This window comes from Sorex fumeus, unplaced genomic scaffold (assembly GCF_029834395.1).
Source record: "Sorex fumeus unplaced genomic scaffold, SorFum_2.1 ptg000128l, whole genome shotgun sequence".
In the NCBI taxonomy this organism is placed as follows: domain Eukaryota; kingdom Metazoa; phylum Chordata; class Mammalia; order Eulipotyphla; family Soricidae; genus Sorex; species Sorex fumeus.
The window spans coordinates 39,362,448-39,378,153 of NW_026606185.1; the positions used below are offsets into that span (position 1 = coordinate 39,362,448).

At 42.8% G+C, this 15,706-nt stretch overlaps 1 protein-coding gene across 2 annotated transcripts in view; it reads right to left on the minus strand.

The window, feature by feature from the left end:
• Positions 1 to 7,085: 7,085 nt before the first annotated feature.
• Positions 7,086 to 15,706, minus strand: part of TPGS2 (tubulin polyglutamylase complex subunit 2) — a 33,097-nt gene continuing 24,476 nt past the window's right edge. For both annotated transcript variants that reach the window (XM_056137987.1, XM_056137988.1), the window contains exons 5-7: positions 10,534 to 10,647; positions 8,549 to 8,709; positions 7,086 to 8,150 (exon numbers count right to left, since the gene is read on the minus strand). In XM_056137987.1, the coding sequence (XP_055993962.1) occupies positions 7,911 to 8,150; positions 8,549 to 8,709; positions 10,534 to 10,647 (515 nt within the window). In that variant the 3' untranslated portion in view covers positions 7,086 to 7,910. The remainder of the gene's footprint in view (positions 8,151 to 8,548; positions 8,710 to 10,533; positions 10,648 to 15,706) is intronic.

The window sequence follows — 15,706 nt, forward strand, 5'->3', positions numbered from 1 at the left end:
TGGCTTTTACTATTTTATCTATGGTGGTGGGCTGGAGTGATAGCACTGTGGGTAGGGCATTTGCCTTGCAAGCAGCCAACATGGCCGACCTGAGTTCGATTCCTACACCCCTCTTGGAGAGCCCGGCAAGCTACCCGAGAGTGTCTCACCCACGCGGCAAAGCCTGGCAAGCTCCCCGTGATGTATTCAATATGCCAAACACAGTAACAACAAGTCTCACGATGGAGAGAACAATGGGCGGACGTGATGACATCTATGGTGGTGTCAAGAATCAAACCCAGGACCTAACATCTGCAAGGCAAGTGCTTTACCACTAAATTATATCCTCAACCTGTAACTGAATTATATCCTCAGCACATTTGGAAGGAAGTAAATGAATAAATGTTACTTTTGGGGATTAAAAAATTTTCAAAAAAAGCAAGCAGTAAAACTGATTTTTTGGTTATAGCTAGAAAAGAGCCTTGCTTTCTTTACTGGGAACCTGGTAATTCCCAGTATTGGGAACTGCAGTAGTTTTTAGTGGAATTGAAAGATTTTTCATTACTCTCTCCTTATTGCCACTCATGTCTTGCTACCTTTATTAGCATTTTGATTCAGGAGGTTACATTTCATTAAAAGAAGTGAATTTCCTTGGGAATGGTGCTGCCATAGATATATGTTGTGCTTGTTTATTAAGTTTTGTTGAAATTCCAAATTTAAGAAAGGCAAATTATTTTTTTGTTTGTTTAAAATACCTGGGTTATGGTGTCTTTAGAATTGTGTGTTTCTATTTATAAAATAACAGTGGAGGATTTGGGGATTGAGGGGAGGGTATATATATGGCCCCGGAAAACTGAAGACCCAGAATTGATTTTTCAAGGTTCGCCAATGAATGCAGGGAGGAAGGCAGAGGCAGAGAGGCTGGCAGCTGGGAGACTGGGTTAGGGAGGACTCTCAACCAGTGGGAGGCTGCACCACCATCCACTGCCTCCTGATCTACCATTTCTGTGCTCAAGACCCTGAGGTGGTATTTCACTTAATAAGGTAAAGGTAAGGTAAAGGCCCTCCCGTTGATCGTCGATTTGCTCGAGCGGGCCCAGTAACGTCTCCATTGGAGACTTTGTTGTTACTGTGTGTGGCATATCGAATACTCTCGGTAGCTTGCCGGGCTCTCCGAGAGGGGTGGAGGAATCGAACTCGGGTCGGCCATGTTGGCCGCTTGTAAGGCGAACGCCCTACCCGCTGTGCTATCGCTCCACTTAATACCCTTCAGTAAATAATAGCCAGTCAGAGAAAACAAATCTTAATCATGGGAATTGTAAATGGTATGTTTTAAGGTCAAGAAGGGATCTTGCAGATGTGAATTTGGATCTAGACATGCAGAAGATTGTCTTGGAGCTTGATAACCCGAGTCATATGTATTCATATGAGAGAAAGGAAAATTTGATTGCACAAAAGAGATGTTATAAAAACAGAGGGAGAGACTGAAGCATTGTGATCACAAAAGACTGCTAGTGGCCACCAGGACCTAAAAGAGGAGAGGAACAAATTTTTCCTTGGTAGAGCATCTGAGGAGGGTACCTTGATTCTCACCTGGTGAAACTGATGTTGAGCTTTTAGCCTCCAGAACTAGAAGACAATATGTTTGTATGGTTTTAAGTACTGTCACTGAGAAGCTGGGTTCCATGTGGCCTTTTCTTATATGACTAAAGAAACATCAGATGCACTGAGGGTCTGTTATAGAGATGACCCTGGGCCAGGGGTTGGGGAGTCAGCTGGGAAAAGAGGAGTTATAATACTTAGGAGCTGGGGACATGAGATGCGGTCATCAACTAAAGCTATCAGAAGCTCTGTGAGCAACTTACATCTTTTATCAGGAAGATAGAAATAAAAAGGCACAACTGTATAGGATAAATACTAGAATGTCTTTGCAGTTGCAGTAAAGGTATATACTAAAATGCCCATTACTTTTGTCAATAAATAAGCTATTCAGTAGAAAATTAAGTATTTTCTAGGCAATTCATCATGGGTGTGTGTGGGGGGGGGGCGGAGGGCAACCATCTAAATAACTTTTAAGGTAAGTAAAATATTTATTGAAGACATCTCTATGTGGGGACTTCACATCTGTGAATCTATGCAATTCTGATAGCCATTTTTACTTTCTATATGAAGAAACTGAGGAGTTCCCTTTGTGACTGGGGCCACCATGCAGTGAGGGCCCATTCAGAAAGCCTCTGACACTCAACCTATGCTGTGCTGCCAAGTCCTTATAGGTTGTGTTTTGTTTTTTTTTTTTTTTTTTTTTTTTGCTTTTTGGGTCATACCTGGCGATGCTCAGGGGTTACTCCTGGTTCTGCACTCAGGAATTACTCCTGGCAGTGCTCAGGGGACCATAGGATGCTGGGAATTGAACCTGGGTCGGCTGCATGCAAGGCAGACGCCCTACCCGCTGTGCTATTGCTCCAGCCCCCCATTTAATTCTTTAAGCTGAATTTTTGTTCAAGATTCACTTAAAGAACAGATCTGGGGGCTGGAGCGATAGTTCAGTGGGTAGGGTGTTGCCTTGCACGCGGCCGACCTGGGTTTGGTTCTTAGCATCCCATTTGGTCCCCTGAGCACTGCCAGGAGTAATTCCTAAGTGCAAAGTCAGGAGTACCCCTGTGCATTGCTGGGTGTAACCCAAAAATCCAAAAAGAAAAAAAAAAAAGAACAGATCTGTGATTTGGGGAATTTGTATTTTAGACACTATTTTAGCTCTTCCCTAATGGAAATCGTTCTTAACTGCTGGAGTGGCAACATTGACTTATTTCCAGAGTGTACTGTCATTGAGAAGCTGGGTTCCATATCCAGAGAAGCAAATGGGCTCTAAATCACCCCCGAAAATGACAGCCTGTGCTGAGGTGGGGAGGGCTAGTGGGGACTACAGGGGTCAGGGGCAGATGGGCTGGTGTGTGCTTGGCCCACCACACCTTCAGGTCTGGGGCCTGCTGCAGGGCACTGGCTTGTTTTCAACAGGACAGGAAGATGTGCATGTACCTGTCCCCAGGCCTGCTGAGACTCAAGCATGAGCACCTCATCTGCTGTGAGAGATGCCACACAGCCATTTCCGTTTCCTGCATGCTCTTCTAGTTTGCTTTAGGTATAGGAAGCCTTGGGTCTTGGATCAGTATAAGTGATTCCACCGAGGAACTAGACAATCAGTCCCTCTCAAGGTAAGTAGGCCACACACCACCGTCTGTTGCTGTGTCAGTCCTGGGCTTCCTAGACCAAGGGAGGTCACTGTACCCAGACTGCTTGGATGGCCCAGCCAAGCAGAAGGCTTGACCTTTGCTTTTCCTGAAAGGAAGCCAGGAACTTTCATTTGTATACATTTTCCTGCAAAGAGAACCTCTCCCCTAAAAAGCATCTTCCTAAAATGTAAATCTGAGCTGACCTCTGCCTAAAACATATGTGGTGATAAGACAACAGCAATCTGTTATGAATAAAATGTTTCCACTGGGGTCGCCAGCTAAACTTCTGGGCAGGGCAGTGGACTAGAAAATAGAAGCTGTCACCCTCTGCAAAAGACAAAAAAGCCTGAGACCTGTACCCAGAGGAACAGTTGCAGTTTTGCAAAGTCCAATTTTCAAATACGAATAGTTTAAAAGGGAATTATACAGGGGAAATTGGCTGCCTTGGGAAGCTTTTGTGACTGCATAGTCCAGTCTGGGGGGTGGGGAGGAAGGACCTTAGTCCTATGCTGATTTCCATAAGGTTATTGTGACTGGAACTCAGGACACAGCGGCAGGGGGTGTACCTGGCAGCAGAGTTAGAACAATTCAACCTCAGAAGCCCTTCCTGGCTTATATAAGGCATGAGGTTGGACATGACAAAGGAACAAAAGAATCCTTTTCAGGCTCAACTTGGTTGGCTGAATTGCAGTCTGAATGGAAGCAAACAGGTTTTAAAAGCAGCAACCCCACTGAGTAGTTAGCATGAAAAAATAACTTGCCTCTCTTTGAAGGAAACAGTCTTGAAATTATAAAGGGTGTGGAAAGTTAGATTTCTTCCGAAATCAATAGAAGTGTATGAAAGTTCACTGCTGGGTTAAACATGTCAAGCTAATGTCTATCCAAAAAATATTTTAAGACACAGTTTTGAATTTGTCTTGAACTTGAATTTTTTCTAATAGTGAGGGCCTATATTTTTAATGATCTAAAACATGATTTATGATAATAAGGCCACAGCTGTCTGTTAAGAATAAAATGTTTAAAGCATTAAGGTTTTCTTGTTCCCTAAGTGTATATACTGGAACCCCAATGCTATGTCCCAGAAACCTGTGTGACCACTAGAGCAATGGTCTTCAGCTACCTGTCCACAGAGGCAAGCTGGTCTGCAGGGGCAGAAAGGTTGAAGAACACTGGTCTAGAGCCATCGGTGGGAGAACCACCAGGTATTTCAAACATCCTCAAGAGCAGTTGATACTTTCTCTTCCACAGGCTGATGACATTTAAAAATAAAGTTTAAAATGTAAAGTTGGGGGCTGGTGCCTCAGAAAAGGTAAGCTGTTTCTTCTGGAGGTTTAACCTTATCCTTAATAATTTTTCCCTCGGGGCTGGAGCAATAGCACAGCGGGTAGGGTGTTTGCCTTGCACAAGGCTGACCCAGGTTCGATTCCCAGAATCCCATATGGTCCCTGAGCACTGCCAGGAGTAATTCCTGAGTGCATAAGCCAGAAGCAAACCCTGGGCATCATCAGGCGTGACCCAAAAAGAAAAAATTTGTTCCTCATGTGCAGCTTTTGAGGGGCAAGTTCCTTCCTTTGTATTAAACATAAACTAATTCTGAAGGTGGTTTGTCTCCCTCGCACAGAGGAACAGAAGATCTTGTCTTCAAGTATTCTTTGTCCGGCTGTTTTTTCCTTTTGGTTTCGGGGCCACACCTGGTGGGTTGCTCAGGATTTACTCTTGGCTCTGCACTCAGGGGACTCGCATGTGAATGGGATTGAATCTGGGTCAGATGTGGGCTTTTTCTCCTGCGCTCTTTGCCAGTCTTTTGCAGTGAACAAAGAGAAGGGCAAGCTAATACTCTCCAGAGGAGCTGCAGATACTTTGAGAAAGGTCAAACCTGGGCTCAGGTGTTTTCAAAGCCAGGCTTCCTAGGAGAGCAGAGATCATTGCTTGAAGATGCAGAAAGCCTGTTTGGTTTCTTGTTCCACTTGAGACTGCAGAAGCCTTGAGGCTGAGCTGCCTAGGCCTTTGCCTGCCAGGTGGGGAAAGCGTGGTACGGTCTTCGCCACAGACAAGGTTGTGCCCCATTTCCAAGGTATGTAGGGGCAGCTGACTCCTCTCACACTTTTCCTCTGAGCTAGGGCTGTGAAAAGAATGTATGAAACAGAAAATTCTAGAAATATGGTTTAAATGAACATCCGTTTTTCGTTGAATATAACATGATAATGGGGCTATATAGCAGACTTGAGAACTGTAATATATGTATAAAAAAAAACCCAAAACAATTCAAGGTCTAGTACAGGGTTGCCCAACAGAACTGACTGGAATGTTCTGTGTATGCACAGTTATGGACAAGACAGCCCCTATGGAATACAGTAGTCTCTAGATCTGTGCATTATGAGCCCTTGAAATGTGTTTACAGAGACCATGGAACAGATCAGAACAATTGATTACGTGTGGCTGATGAGCTAGTACAGGTCTGAGAGACTATACCTTTGCACTGTGAATTGCTGTTTATCCACTTTGCACAAATGAGGATTTTCTGTGAAATATAATAATGTGTAAAATTGCTCTGGACTGTCATTCCCCGAACCAACTCCCGCCTCGGGACTGTTTGTGCTGGGCATGTGTGCTGACTCCTAGACATCTGCTCAGGTCCAACACAGCCCGCCTCTCCTGCAACAGTTAAGTGCAACAGCAGATAAGTGCACAGTGTAGTACAGCTCTCTGAAGTCCCCCTTGGGGTCCCAATTCACCTTGTTTTCAGTGAGTCGCCTTCTGGCTGGGCCTTAACTACTGCAGCTCACCTCTGTCATCTCAGAGGTGGATCACATGACATGTGAAACTAATTGGTTAGCTATTGCAATGATCTAGTTGGATGGTTGCTTTGCTTTCATGGGATCCGTTTACCAAGTGTGGGTACTGGGCAAAGTGCGAGTGTTAGGAGTTGTAGGAAAACAGGAATGTCTGGCCACAAAGATTTCATTATAGACTTTTGAGCCATGGTCAGTGAGTGAGGTGAGTGAGGGCTGGAACTGGAGCTTGGGTAGCTTATTTTGTACATATAACTTCTCTGACACGTATGTATGTTCGTGTGTTGGGAGTACAGCCTCAAAGGAAAGTCTGGATCACCATCTACCATCTAGCCCCTGTGCCTTGTCTTTTCTGTCTTTGGCTTGGACACTTCCTGCTCTAGGGCCAAAAAGCATAAAAAGACCACACTCTCTATCAGCCTGACTCATCCTACCGTTTATTCTTAGTTGCCAATTCCATTCATCTTTTTTTTCTTTGAGCACTTGCCATTTGTTACGGTCTACTTCCTTGTTTTGACTATAACTCAGGTAAGTGAGAGAATCTAGTTTTCATTCTTCTCCCTCTGACTTAATTTGCTTAATATGATGTCCTCCAGTGCTGTCCACATTGTAGCAAACTTTCCTCCAGGTTGCAGCGTAGTCTACTGAATGTATATGCCACAACTTCCTTATCCTAGTAAATCTCTCTGGACAGGACTGACCCAGAAGTCATTCTGGGGCTTCACAAGAACTGGAGGAGACAAATATATTGTAGTAGGAGATGACATGACTTCTCAGCCCCCAGGGGGAGATCATCACATGACTTGGAGAATCAGCCAAATGCTGGAATCTCTTACTGGCACTACTGGCTTTCCCTTTGATTTGTTCAGTACTGGCGGGGAAAAACAAAACCAAAACCAAAATAAAAAACCACACCACTTTTGGAAGACTAAATTTCCAAACTATTATCCTTGATAACTTCATCCCTCTCTTTTCTGCCAGTCTGCGAGTTGTTAAACAGCTGTGAGTAGGCAGAGCAGGTGGAAAGCAGTTGTCAACAGTGATGGTTTCATCAAAGCTTTTCATAAAGAATTGTACAAAGCAATGCTTGGGAGTGTGTGTTTTAATGGTTAACAGAAAAAAATAAACTCTTTAAATTTGGCAAAAGTACACGCATCACAACACGAAGCTGAAAACAAGAAACTTTATATAAGAAATTGAAGAGAAATTACAGGCAACTATAAAAAATGAGTAAGATGTGTTTGTTGAGGGTATAAACATAAAATCATATCTTCAAGAGTTGTCATGGAACATTATGAAACAAAAGGTTTAACATATTCTAACAAAAATTATTAATCTGGAAAACGTGTGAACATATTCAGATGCAGCTCTAAATAACATTACTTTCGATTGTTCCATTCTCTCTGAACCGTCATATACAGACTCCACTTGCCCTGTGAATAGTCAAAGTACCACTAAACAACCATGCATGGCTAATGGCTAGCAATTAAACAGAGCTGTACTACTGCCTCGTGGGTCAAAACTAGCCGTTTCTTTGGAAGACTTCTTCAGTCACTGTTGAAGGTAGGTGGTTGGGTACAGAAAGAGGAAAACTCTTCAAAAGATCTTAAACAAGGTATTTTGTTAAAGCTACAGACATGAGATCTGAATTTCTCCACAGTTTCTGGGGGCAGGGGGTGTGAAGTGACCCGCTGCTTAGGAATATGATGGAAGGACTCTGGGGAAGGCCTGATGTCCCTCCAATTCCTGGCCACGCCCAGAGTACGGCTTAGAAGGCTTAGGATTCTGATCTCTCAGATGGGAAGAGGCTATGGGTCCACGTGTAGAATCTGAAGCCGGAACCACACCTGGGACATCAGTGCATGGAAATGATGACAGTGGGGCTGTGGGGAGGTGGATGCGGGGGCGCTCATTTCCGGACGGCATTTCCAGAGCTGCCAGTGCCAGAGGAAGCTTTAGAGGTGGAGGCAGGACCTGCGGGCGCTTTGGGAGTGCTGGCGGGCTGAACAGGTCCTTTCTTCTTGGGGACCAAGGTCTTGTTCTTGCTCTTGAACACTTTGCTGGGATCCAGCTTGTTCACAAAGAAGTCGTTCTCCTCTGTGAGCAGGCTTGTGTGGTAGGCCATGGGCTTATACATGTTGAACCATTGCTGTAAGGTAGTATTGGGAAAAATGGGCACAATTTATTTAAAAAGCATTTTTTTTAATTGAATCATGGTGAAAAACATTTACAAAGTTGTTCATGATTGGATTCCAGTCAGATAATGTTCAATACCGTCCCTTCACCAGTATATTTTTCCCACCACCAATGGTCACAGTTTCCCTCCTGTCCTCTAACACGCCCTTTTGCCCCACCCACCCCGCCCTGTCTAACACTATGGCAGGCACTTACAGTCCCTATCTTGTAGGTTCTTGCCCTCAGTCCCAGATCTCCTAAATTAAATTTAATTAATTAAATTAATTGCAAAGCTGGGTGTCTGCAATTTAAACCCTTCCTCAGAAGATTCTGATAGATTCCAGTCTGAGAAGACAGCTATTCCTCTCTTACCTTGGCCTGTGGGCTAATGCCATAGTTGGTGAAAGCATACTGCCACTGGGGCAGGCCCAGGTGGGTTATGAGCAGACGATAATATGCGGTAAAGGAATCTGTGAGAAAATGCCAGTATAATGCTTTGTCCAGGAACCAGATCTCAGTGTCATGCGGCAATGCTGAAATTGCAAAAAAAAAAAAAAAAAAGGGATGGTGACAAATTTCCTCTAACTATGAAAAAGATATACGCATAGTTTAAAATAATCTAGCAGAGGGCTGGAGATTGATTGGCACTTGCCTTGTATGTGGCTGACCCAGCGTCAATCCCCAGCACCCCATATGGTCCTCTGAGCCTGTCAGTAGTGACCCCCGAATGAAGAGCCAGGTATAAGCCCTGAGCACTTCTGTGTGGCCCCCAAACAATCATAAATCCAATAGGGAAGTTGTGAAATATAAATAAAATTTTTATTCCCTTTCAACCTCTCAACTGTATTCTCCAGCGGCTACTATTTCTGATTTATCTGGTTTTTATTTTCAAATTCTTGACTGACCTGGGCTGGATTTGGCCATCTGAGCATTCAGGTGACCTAGTGGTAAGGCAGTGGCTGCTGCTTTCCTAGTGAGGTCTCGGTCAGGAATCAGAAATGCCACGAGAACCCCCCCCCCCCCCCGCACACCAGCCCAAAAGCAGCTTCCTCTCCAGGGGTCCCTGGCATTTCACAGTATGGTGGCTCCCTCAAACTGAAGTGGAGATTAACCCATCCATTCCTGCCTCATACTTGCATCTTCTGATTTCACTACTGTGGGCCTGTCCTACTTCTGTCTGGGGCTGGAACATCTACCGAGTGGCTCTAGTCTCTTCTACTCCAGAAGAGTTCATGGCATGTGTAATTTTTAATCTTTGCCATTCTTCTGCAAAACAAAACAAAACAAACAAACAACAACAACAAAAAACTCCTTGATTCCCTACTTTCCCTCACTTTATACTCAAACTCCTTCATTTTTTTTTTTGTCTTTTTGGGTCACACCCTGTGATGTTCAGGGGTTACTCCTGGAGCTGCACTCAAGAATTACTCCTGGCATTGCTCGGGGGATGATATGGGATGTTGAAGATCGAACCCGGGGTTGGCCACGTGCAAGGCAAATGCCCTACCCACTGTACCATCACTTTGGTCATACCTACACTTGGGTTTTAAAACTGCATGGACAGGAACAACTGGCTATCTGGCTTCATCTGTTACTCCCTAACAGATCCAGCATGTGGTCCAGTAAACTGAAACTGTCTGTCATTCCTTCCAAGTCAGCTGTCCTTTCCCATGGCATGGCTTTTCCCTGTATCTCTTTGCCTCTGGCCATTAACTTCACTAGACACCCTCTCCCTTATCTAAAACCCATACTTCAAGATGCAACTCACAAACTACAAAAAATTCTCCCAGCTAAAATGTTCTTTCCTTCCCACAAAGTTCAATCCTGGTATAATTTTTCACTCCAGTCAGGAAGAAGGCTACTTCAGCTCCGTGGTTCCAGTCCCTAAGCCCGGGTCTCAACTGATACTAGAGGACCAGGACTAGCCAATGCTCAAGGAACCAGGGGCATTTTCTCTTGACTTCTAGTGTCTTAAATGGAATAAGTAGTATGACTTTTATTGCTATTATCCAGACAAATAAGTACATAAGAAAGATGCTTTTTCCTGAATGCTTTCCTAATGTAAGAGCCTGTTGGAAGAATCTTGAAACAGAGAGCTATTTCTTTTTTGACTCATAGATCATCCTATTCCATAGACTATATTAGTTCACAGATGGAGACAGCTGAAAAACAATCTAGAAAGTGGCATGGGGTTTACTTGGAAAGGACCACAGGGGTATTCTGGGTCTTGGCACCTAGAAGAAACTAAACTTAGCCCATCTCGGGAGGCAGGGAAAAATGTGCCTTTTGAGTGCTGGCTGAACAAAGTGAGCCAAGTCAAGTCAAAGTACAGAACCATGCCTGCCAATTATTCTTACCTGGTTTCCCGCTTTTGTAGACAAGGCAAACCTTCCCATTCCCATTGCAAGGATCAAGCTCAAATATCACGCTGCGAGAATCAAAGTGAGGCTTCTCTGGCTGGTTCTCACTGGCTGCAAACCCAGAAGTTAATAGCAATGTTCAAATATACTCAACTCAACTATATACGTATTCAGCTTTGCTGCAATGAAAACATAGGGAGAAATCCTTATTTCTTACATTATTTTAAATGTCCTAGATATTACCTATACTCCAAATTTTGTCAAAGCTTCCCAAACATTACCATACTGCCACAGTATCTGGGGAGAGCTGGAATGAGAGAAAGAGAACTTCCCTTTTTTGGAGGGGTGGAGGAGGTTGCCACGCAGTGTTTGGGGTTGGGCTCAGGGGTCCCTTCTAGTAATTATCAGAGCGGATGCTCAGGCCCTGTGATGCAGGGATGCAGGGATGCTTAAATCTGGTGCTGCTGGGTGCCACCAGAACCATGTTCAGGGGTGCGCTGGAGATTCTGTGGTGCTGGAGATGGAGCGTGGAGCCTCCACATGAAAAGTATGTGCTCGAGCCTTTGAACATCTCCCCAGTTCCACAAAAGGAGCTTAAGAGTGGGACTGAAGTTGTATATAAAGTAGAATAATCTCAATGATCTGATGTTGATGTAATCTCTCCCAACCCATAACTGCTTTGCCCACATTTATAGCATTTTATGAAATTTTTACTAGAATACCTTTTCCTCTTCTAAAGTATATACTTCTATTATTGATGTCACTATTAATTATAACTAACCCTAAGACAAGTTCAGTTATCTACACATATCTACATACCAGTTATATGGAGAAATAGAAAAATGATAAATCCTTTGAAACACAAGCATCAGAAATATTCTCCCCTCTTCTTTCATTACAATTATTATACAGTGAAGTCTAGAATATATCCTTATAATACTGATGTCACTATTAATTATAACTAACCCTAAGGCCAATTCAGTTACCTACACCTACCTATGTACCAGTATTATGAAGAAACAGAAAAATGATAAATTCTTTGAGATACAAGCAACAGACATTTTCTCCCTTCTTTCATTACAATTATTATGTAACAAAGACTAGTATTAGTGGTTGAGATAGAGTTTATAAAACTAGAAAGCTGGATAAAAACAGGTATATAAAAATAATGCTTGTTATGTCTTATTTACATATATAGTCATATACAATTTATATAAATGCATAAATTCTTAAATTAAAGAAAGGTGCTGTCCCCTGCCTGTTTATATATATTCTTGATTTCAAACAGTCCTAATCAGACAAAGAGGTATATACATTTACACTTTAATCTTTATTTTTTAATTGTATAAAATCGACTATCAAACACTTGATCTGAATCTTGCTTTTTTCAAAAAAAAGAAATTGAAAGATGGGGCTGGAGTGATAGCACAGCGAGTAGGGCATTTGCTTTACATGCAGCCCAACCTGGGTTTGATTCCCAGCATCCCATATGATTCCCCAAGCACGGTCAGGAGTAATTCCTGAATGCATGAACCAGGAGTAACCCCTGTGCATCGTTGGGTGTGACCCAAAAAACAAAAAAAAATTTAAAAAAAATGAAAGATTATTTTCTGGTTTGGGGGTCATACTTGGCAATGCTCAGGGGGTACTCCTGGCTCTGAACTCAGGAGTTACTCCTGGTGATGTTTGGGGGACATTATGGGATGCTGGGGATAGAGCCACGGTCTGCCACATGCAAGGCAAACACCCTAACTGCTGTACTATCTGGCATCTGAATCTTGCTTTTAAAGCCGAAAAACTTTGCTGTGTATCACAACCTCCAAAACATACGGTGTAATTAATTACTTCTTTTTTAATGGCTGCCTGAAAGACTGTGGGAGTCATATATCCCAATTTATACTTCCATCTCCTTGCCAATGCACCAATCATGATGCTGCTATTATTAGCTACAATGCTCTTACTTTTTGGTGTCTCATCAGTCTTGGCAGTACCAGTGGGTCTCTGTTACCTGTCATTTGTGCAGTCTTGTTCACAGTGTTGTGCTTCTGAGTATTTTCTAGTTACTTTCTATGTTATTTTATGATTATTTTCACTATTTTTTAAAGCAATATTTTAAGGCTCCTCTGAATTACCTGCCATTACTGGAAGAGTCACATTCATTTTAAGAATGACTCTGGGAGAAAAAAAGTAAATAAATTTTGGGATTTAAAAAAAATTATCAATTTGAGGCTTTGTTTTTAATAAGGAAAATTCAATCCCAGCACATTTATTATTATTGCTCTATTTTACTGTATATCTCTTCATGTTCTATTTAATTATTTTAGGCTTCAACACTTCCTTTATGAGACTGGGTATTTTAATGCAGCTTTTTAATGACTATTGTAGCAGACTGGAAAGGAATTTTCCTGCTGGCTTAGAAGAAGTAATACAGTCACATTGTGAGAGGGTCTTGTGGCTCAAATCTGAGTACAGCCAACAGACTGACCCTGGGCCAACAGCCAGCAAGGAAAGGTACGAGTCCTGCACCTGCAAGAAACCGAATGAAACGAACTATGAACTATGGTGAGCTCGGAAGAGGCCACCGTGCCTCAGATGAGATCACACATAGCTGACACCTGGCTTTTAGCCTCACACTGCCCTAAGCAGAAGTCCCTGCTAATCTGTAACTGATCGAATCCAGGGCCTCACACATGTAAGACTGGTGTACTGAGTCATACCGGCTCTGCAGCTGGAGTTTTGACTCATGGAAATTGACATAAAACAAACTAGTCACTACATTCTTAGTTATATGGGACACAGGACAACTGGTTAAACCAAGAGACTGTTCCTTGCCCAAGGTGCACTCTATTTCTCTCCCACAGTAAACTCCACCTTTGACTTTCTTTTCCTTTTCTGACCTGCTTCTTTTCCTCTTTGTCCCACAGTTTGTATAAAAAGGAGCCCTAGGGCACACTGTATTGTAGAGCTTAGAGCTGCGATAACACAAAGGGAAAGACTCCAACAAAAGTCTCAGTATACAGTACTCAGTATTGAGAAATCCAAGTGAAGGTGTAGCAGAGGAGGCTGCTTTTGAGGGTGGTAGGGAAGAACCTATTTCATGCCTCTCCCCAGTTTCTGGTGGTTTCCTACAAACTTTTGGCACTTGCATAGTATAGCAGCATCCCGATCTCAGCTTTTATCTTCAGATGTGCTTCCTATGTCCATCAGTCTTTAAATTTGCTCAGTACAGAAATTGGTGATACTGGATCAGAGGCCTCCCTAGTCCAGCATATCCTCATCTCAATTAATTACATCAGTAATGATTCTATTTCCAAGTAAGATCACATTAAGGGTTAGTACTTCAACACACGAATAACTTCAACATGGGGGCACAATGTATCGCGCTGTATCTCACCTCCCATTTGGGTTTGGCTGAAATTGTGTATAGTCTGTTTAAAATTTCCTTTGCTGATGGGGGCAGAGAGATAATACAGAAGGTAGGGTGCTTGCCTTGTACACAGCTGATCCTAGCACCACATATGATCTCCAGCACCAAAATGACCCCTGAGCACAGAGCCAGTTGGATGTGGCCCTAAAACCAAAGGGGGGGGGAGAGAGAGAGAGAAAGAGAGCACGAGAGAGAGAGAGAGAGAGAGAGAGAGAGAGAGAGAGAGAGAGAGAGAGAGAGAAAGAGAAGGCACACTAGCTCAATACGCTAAGTACATGCTGTGCAGGAGTCCTGAGTTTGCATGGTCCCCCAAGCACTGCCAGAGCAACCCTCAAGCCCAGAGCTATGAGGAGCCCCTGAACAGTACATGTGGTCCATCTACTTCCTCTCAAATTTAAAGTATTCCTTGCTTTTCTCTTTTTTTGCGTTTTCATTTCTGGGACACATCCAGTGGTGCTCAGGCGCCTGGCTGTGTTTGGGTGTTGCTCCCAGTGGTGCTCGGGGACCACGGGGTGTTGGGATCAAACCAGGGTCTCCCACATGCAAAGCATGAGTTCAGCCCATTGCACTCTCTGACTCCTTCAAGAATTCTTATGTAAAGTAGTAAGAACTTATCCTCAAATAATTAAGATTTAATTTTCAACACACAGGTCTTCTTTAAGGAGGTTCACTAATCTTTTGTTTTCTTCCCTTTTCATGTACTGTGTGGTTTCCATTTGGTTTCATTTGGTTAGCATACTTATGTCATTCAAGTTTTATGTACACTTTAATATTCTTGAAACGGGAGAGGTGTATTTATATACAGGATTGTTGATTTTAACTTTCTTTTCCAGTAATTCATACTTGCTTTCTCACTGTCTTCTAGTATACACTACTGCAAGTAAAAAGTCTGATCCAAGTTTAAATTTTCCTTGTTGTTAACTGTTCCCCAGTACAGTACTTACATGTGTCTTTTATCATGAAATTTGGGTTCAAAGAGAATTATTTCAATTTGCAGAGATATCTTAGTTGCTATATTTTTTGTCTTTCTGTCATTCTGGGACAGCTATACTTCCAGTGTGTGATTTTGTGGATCTATTTTCTCCCTTCTTTTACCCCTCCTACATTTTCCCTCATAATTTCCCCCTTTTAAATTTATTTTACCCATGCTTTCAGGCATTTCTTCAAGCTAATGACTCAGGACTCAGTATATACACTCTCCCATTCATAAAGACAATTGTTTGAGAATCTGATTTCTCTAAGGAGTTCTCTGTGATGATTTAAATGTCCTTATTCTTATTTTTAATTAAGGGTTTCATCTGCACGTTCTATTTCTCTGTTGTTACTATATTTCTTCCTGATTGTTCCCTTTCGGACTACTGTTTAGGTTTAAGTCTGTTTAGATTAATGACGCAGCTAAGTGATCCTAAGATAGCACAAGACCAGCATACGCTAGAAGGCCAAGTGTTTTTTATTCCTTCGGTTGCATAGGAGAATGTGGTCTCTATGCTGAGCGTGGTCTTATGCAGAGACTCTTACAAATTCTTTCTGTTAACTAATCTCATAGGCTCAAGGGCACAGAAAACTCAGTGCACTTATTTAAAATATTTTTGTTCTTTTTCAGTTTGAGACCACATCCAGCAGTGCGAAGGGGGTACTCCACTTAGTGCTCAGTGGATCATATGGCAATGGGGATTGAACTCTGATCTCCCACATGCAAGCCTGCATGCAGCCCCGTGAGCTATCTCTCCAGCCCAGTCTGCT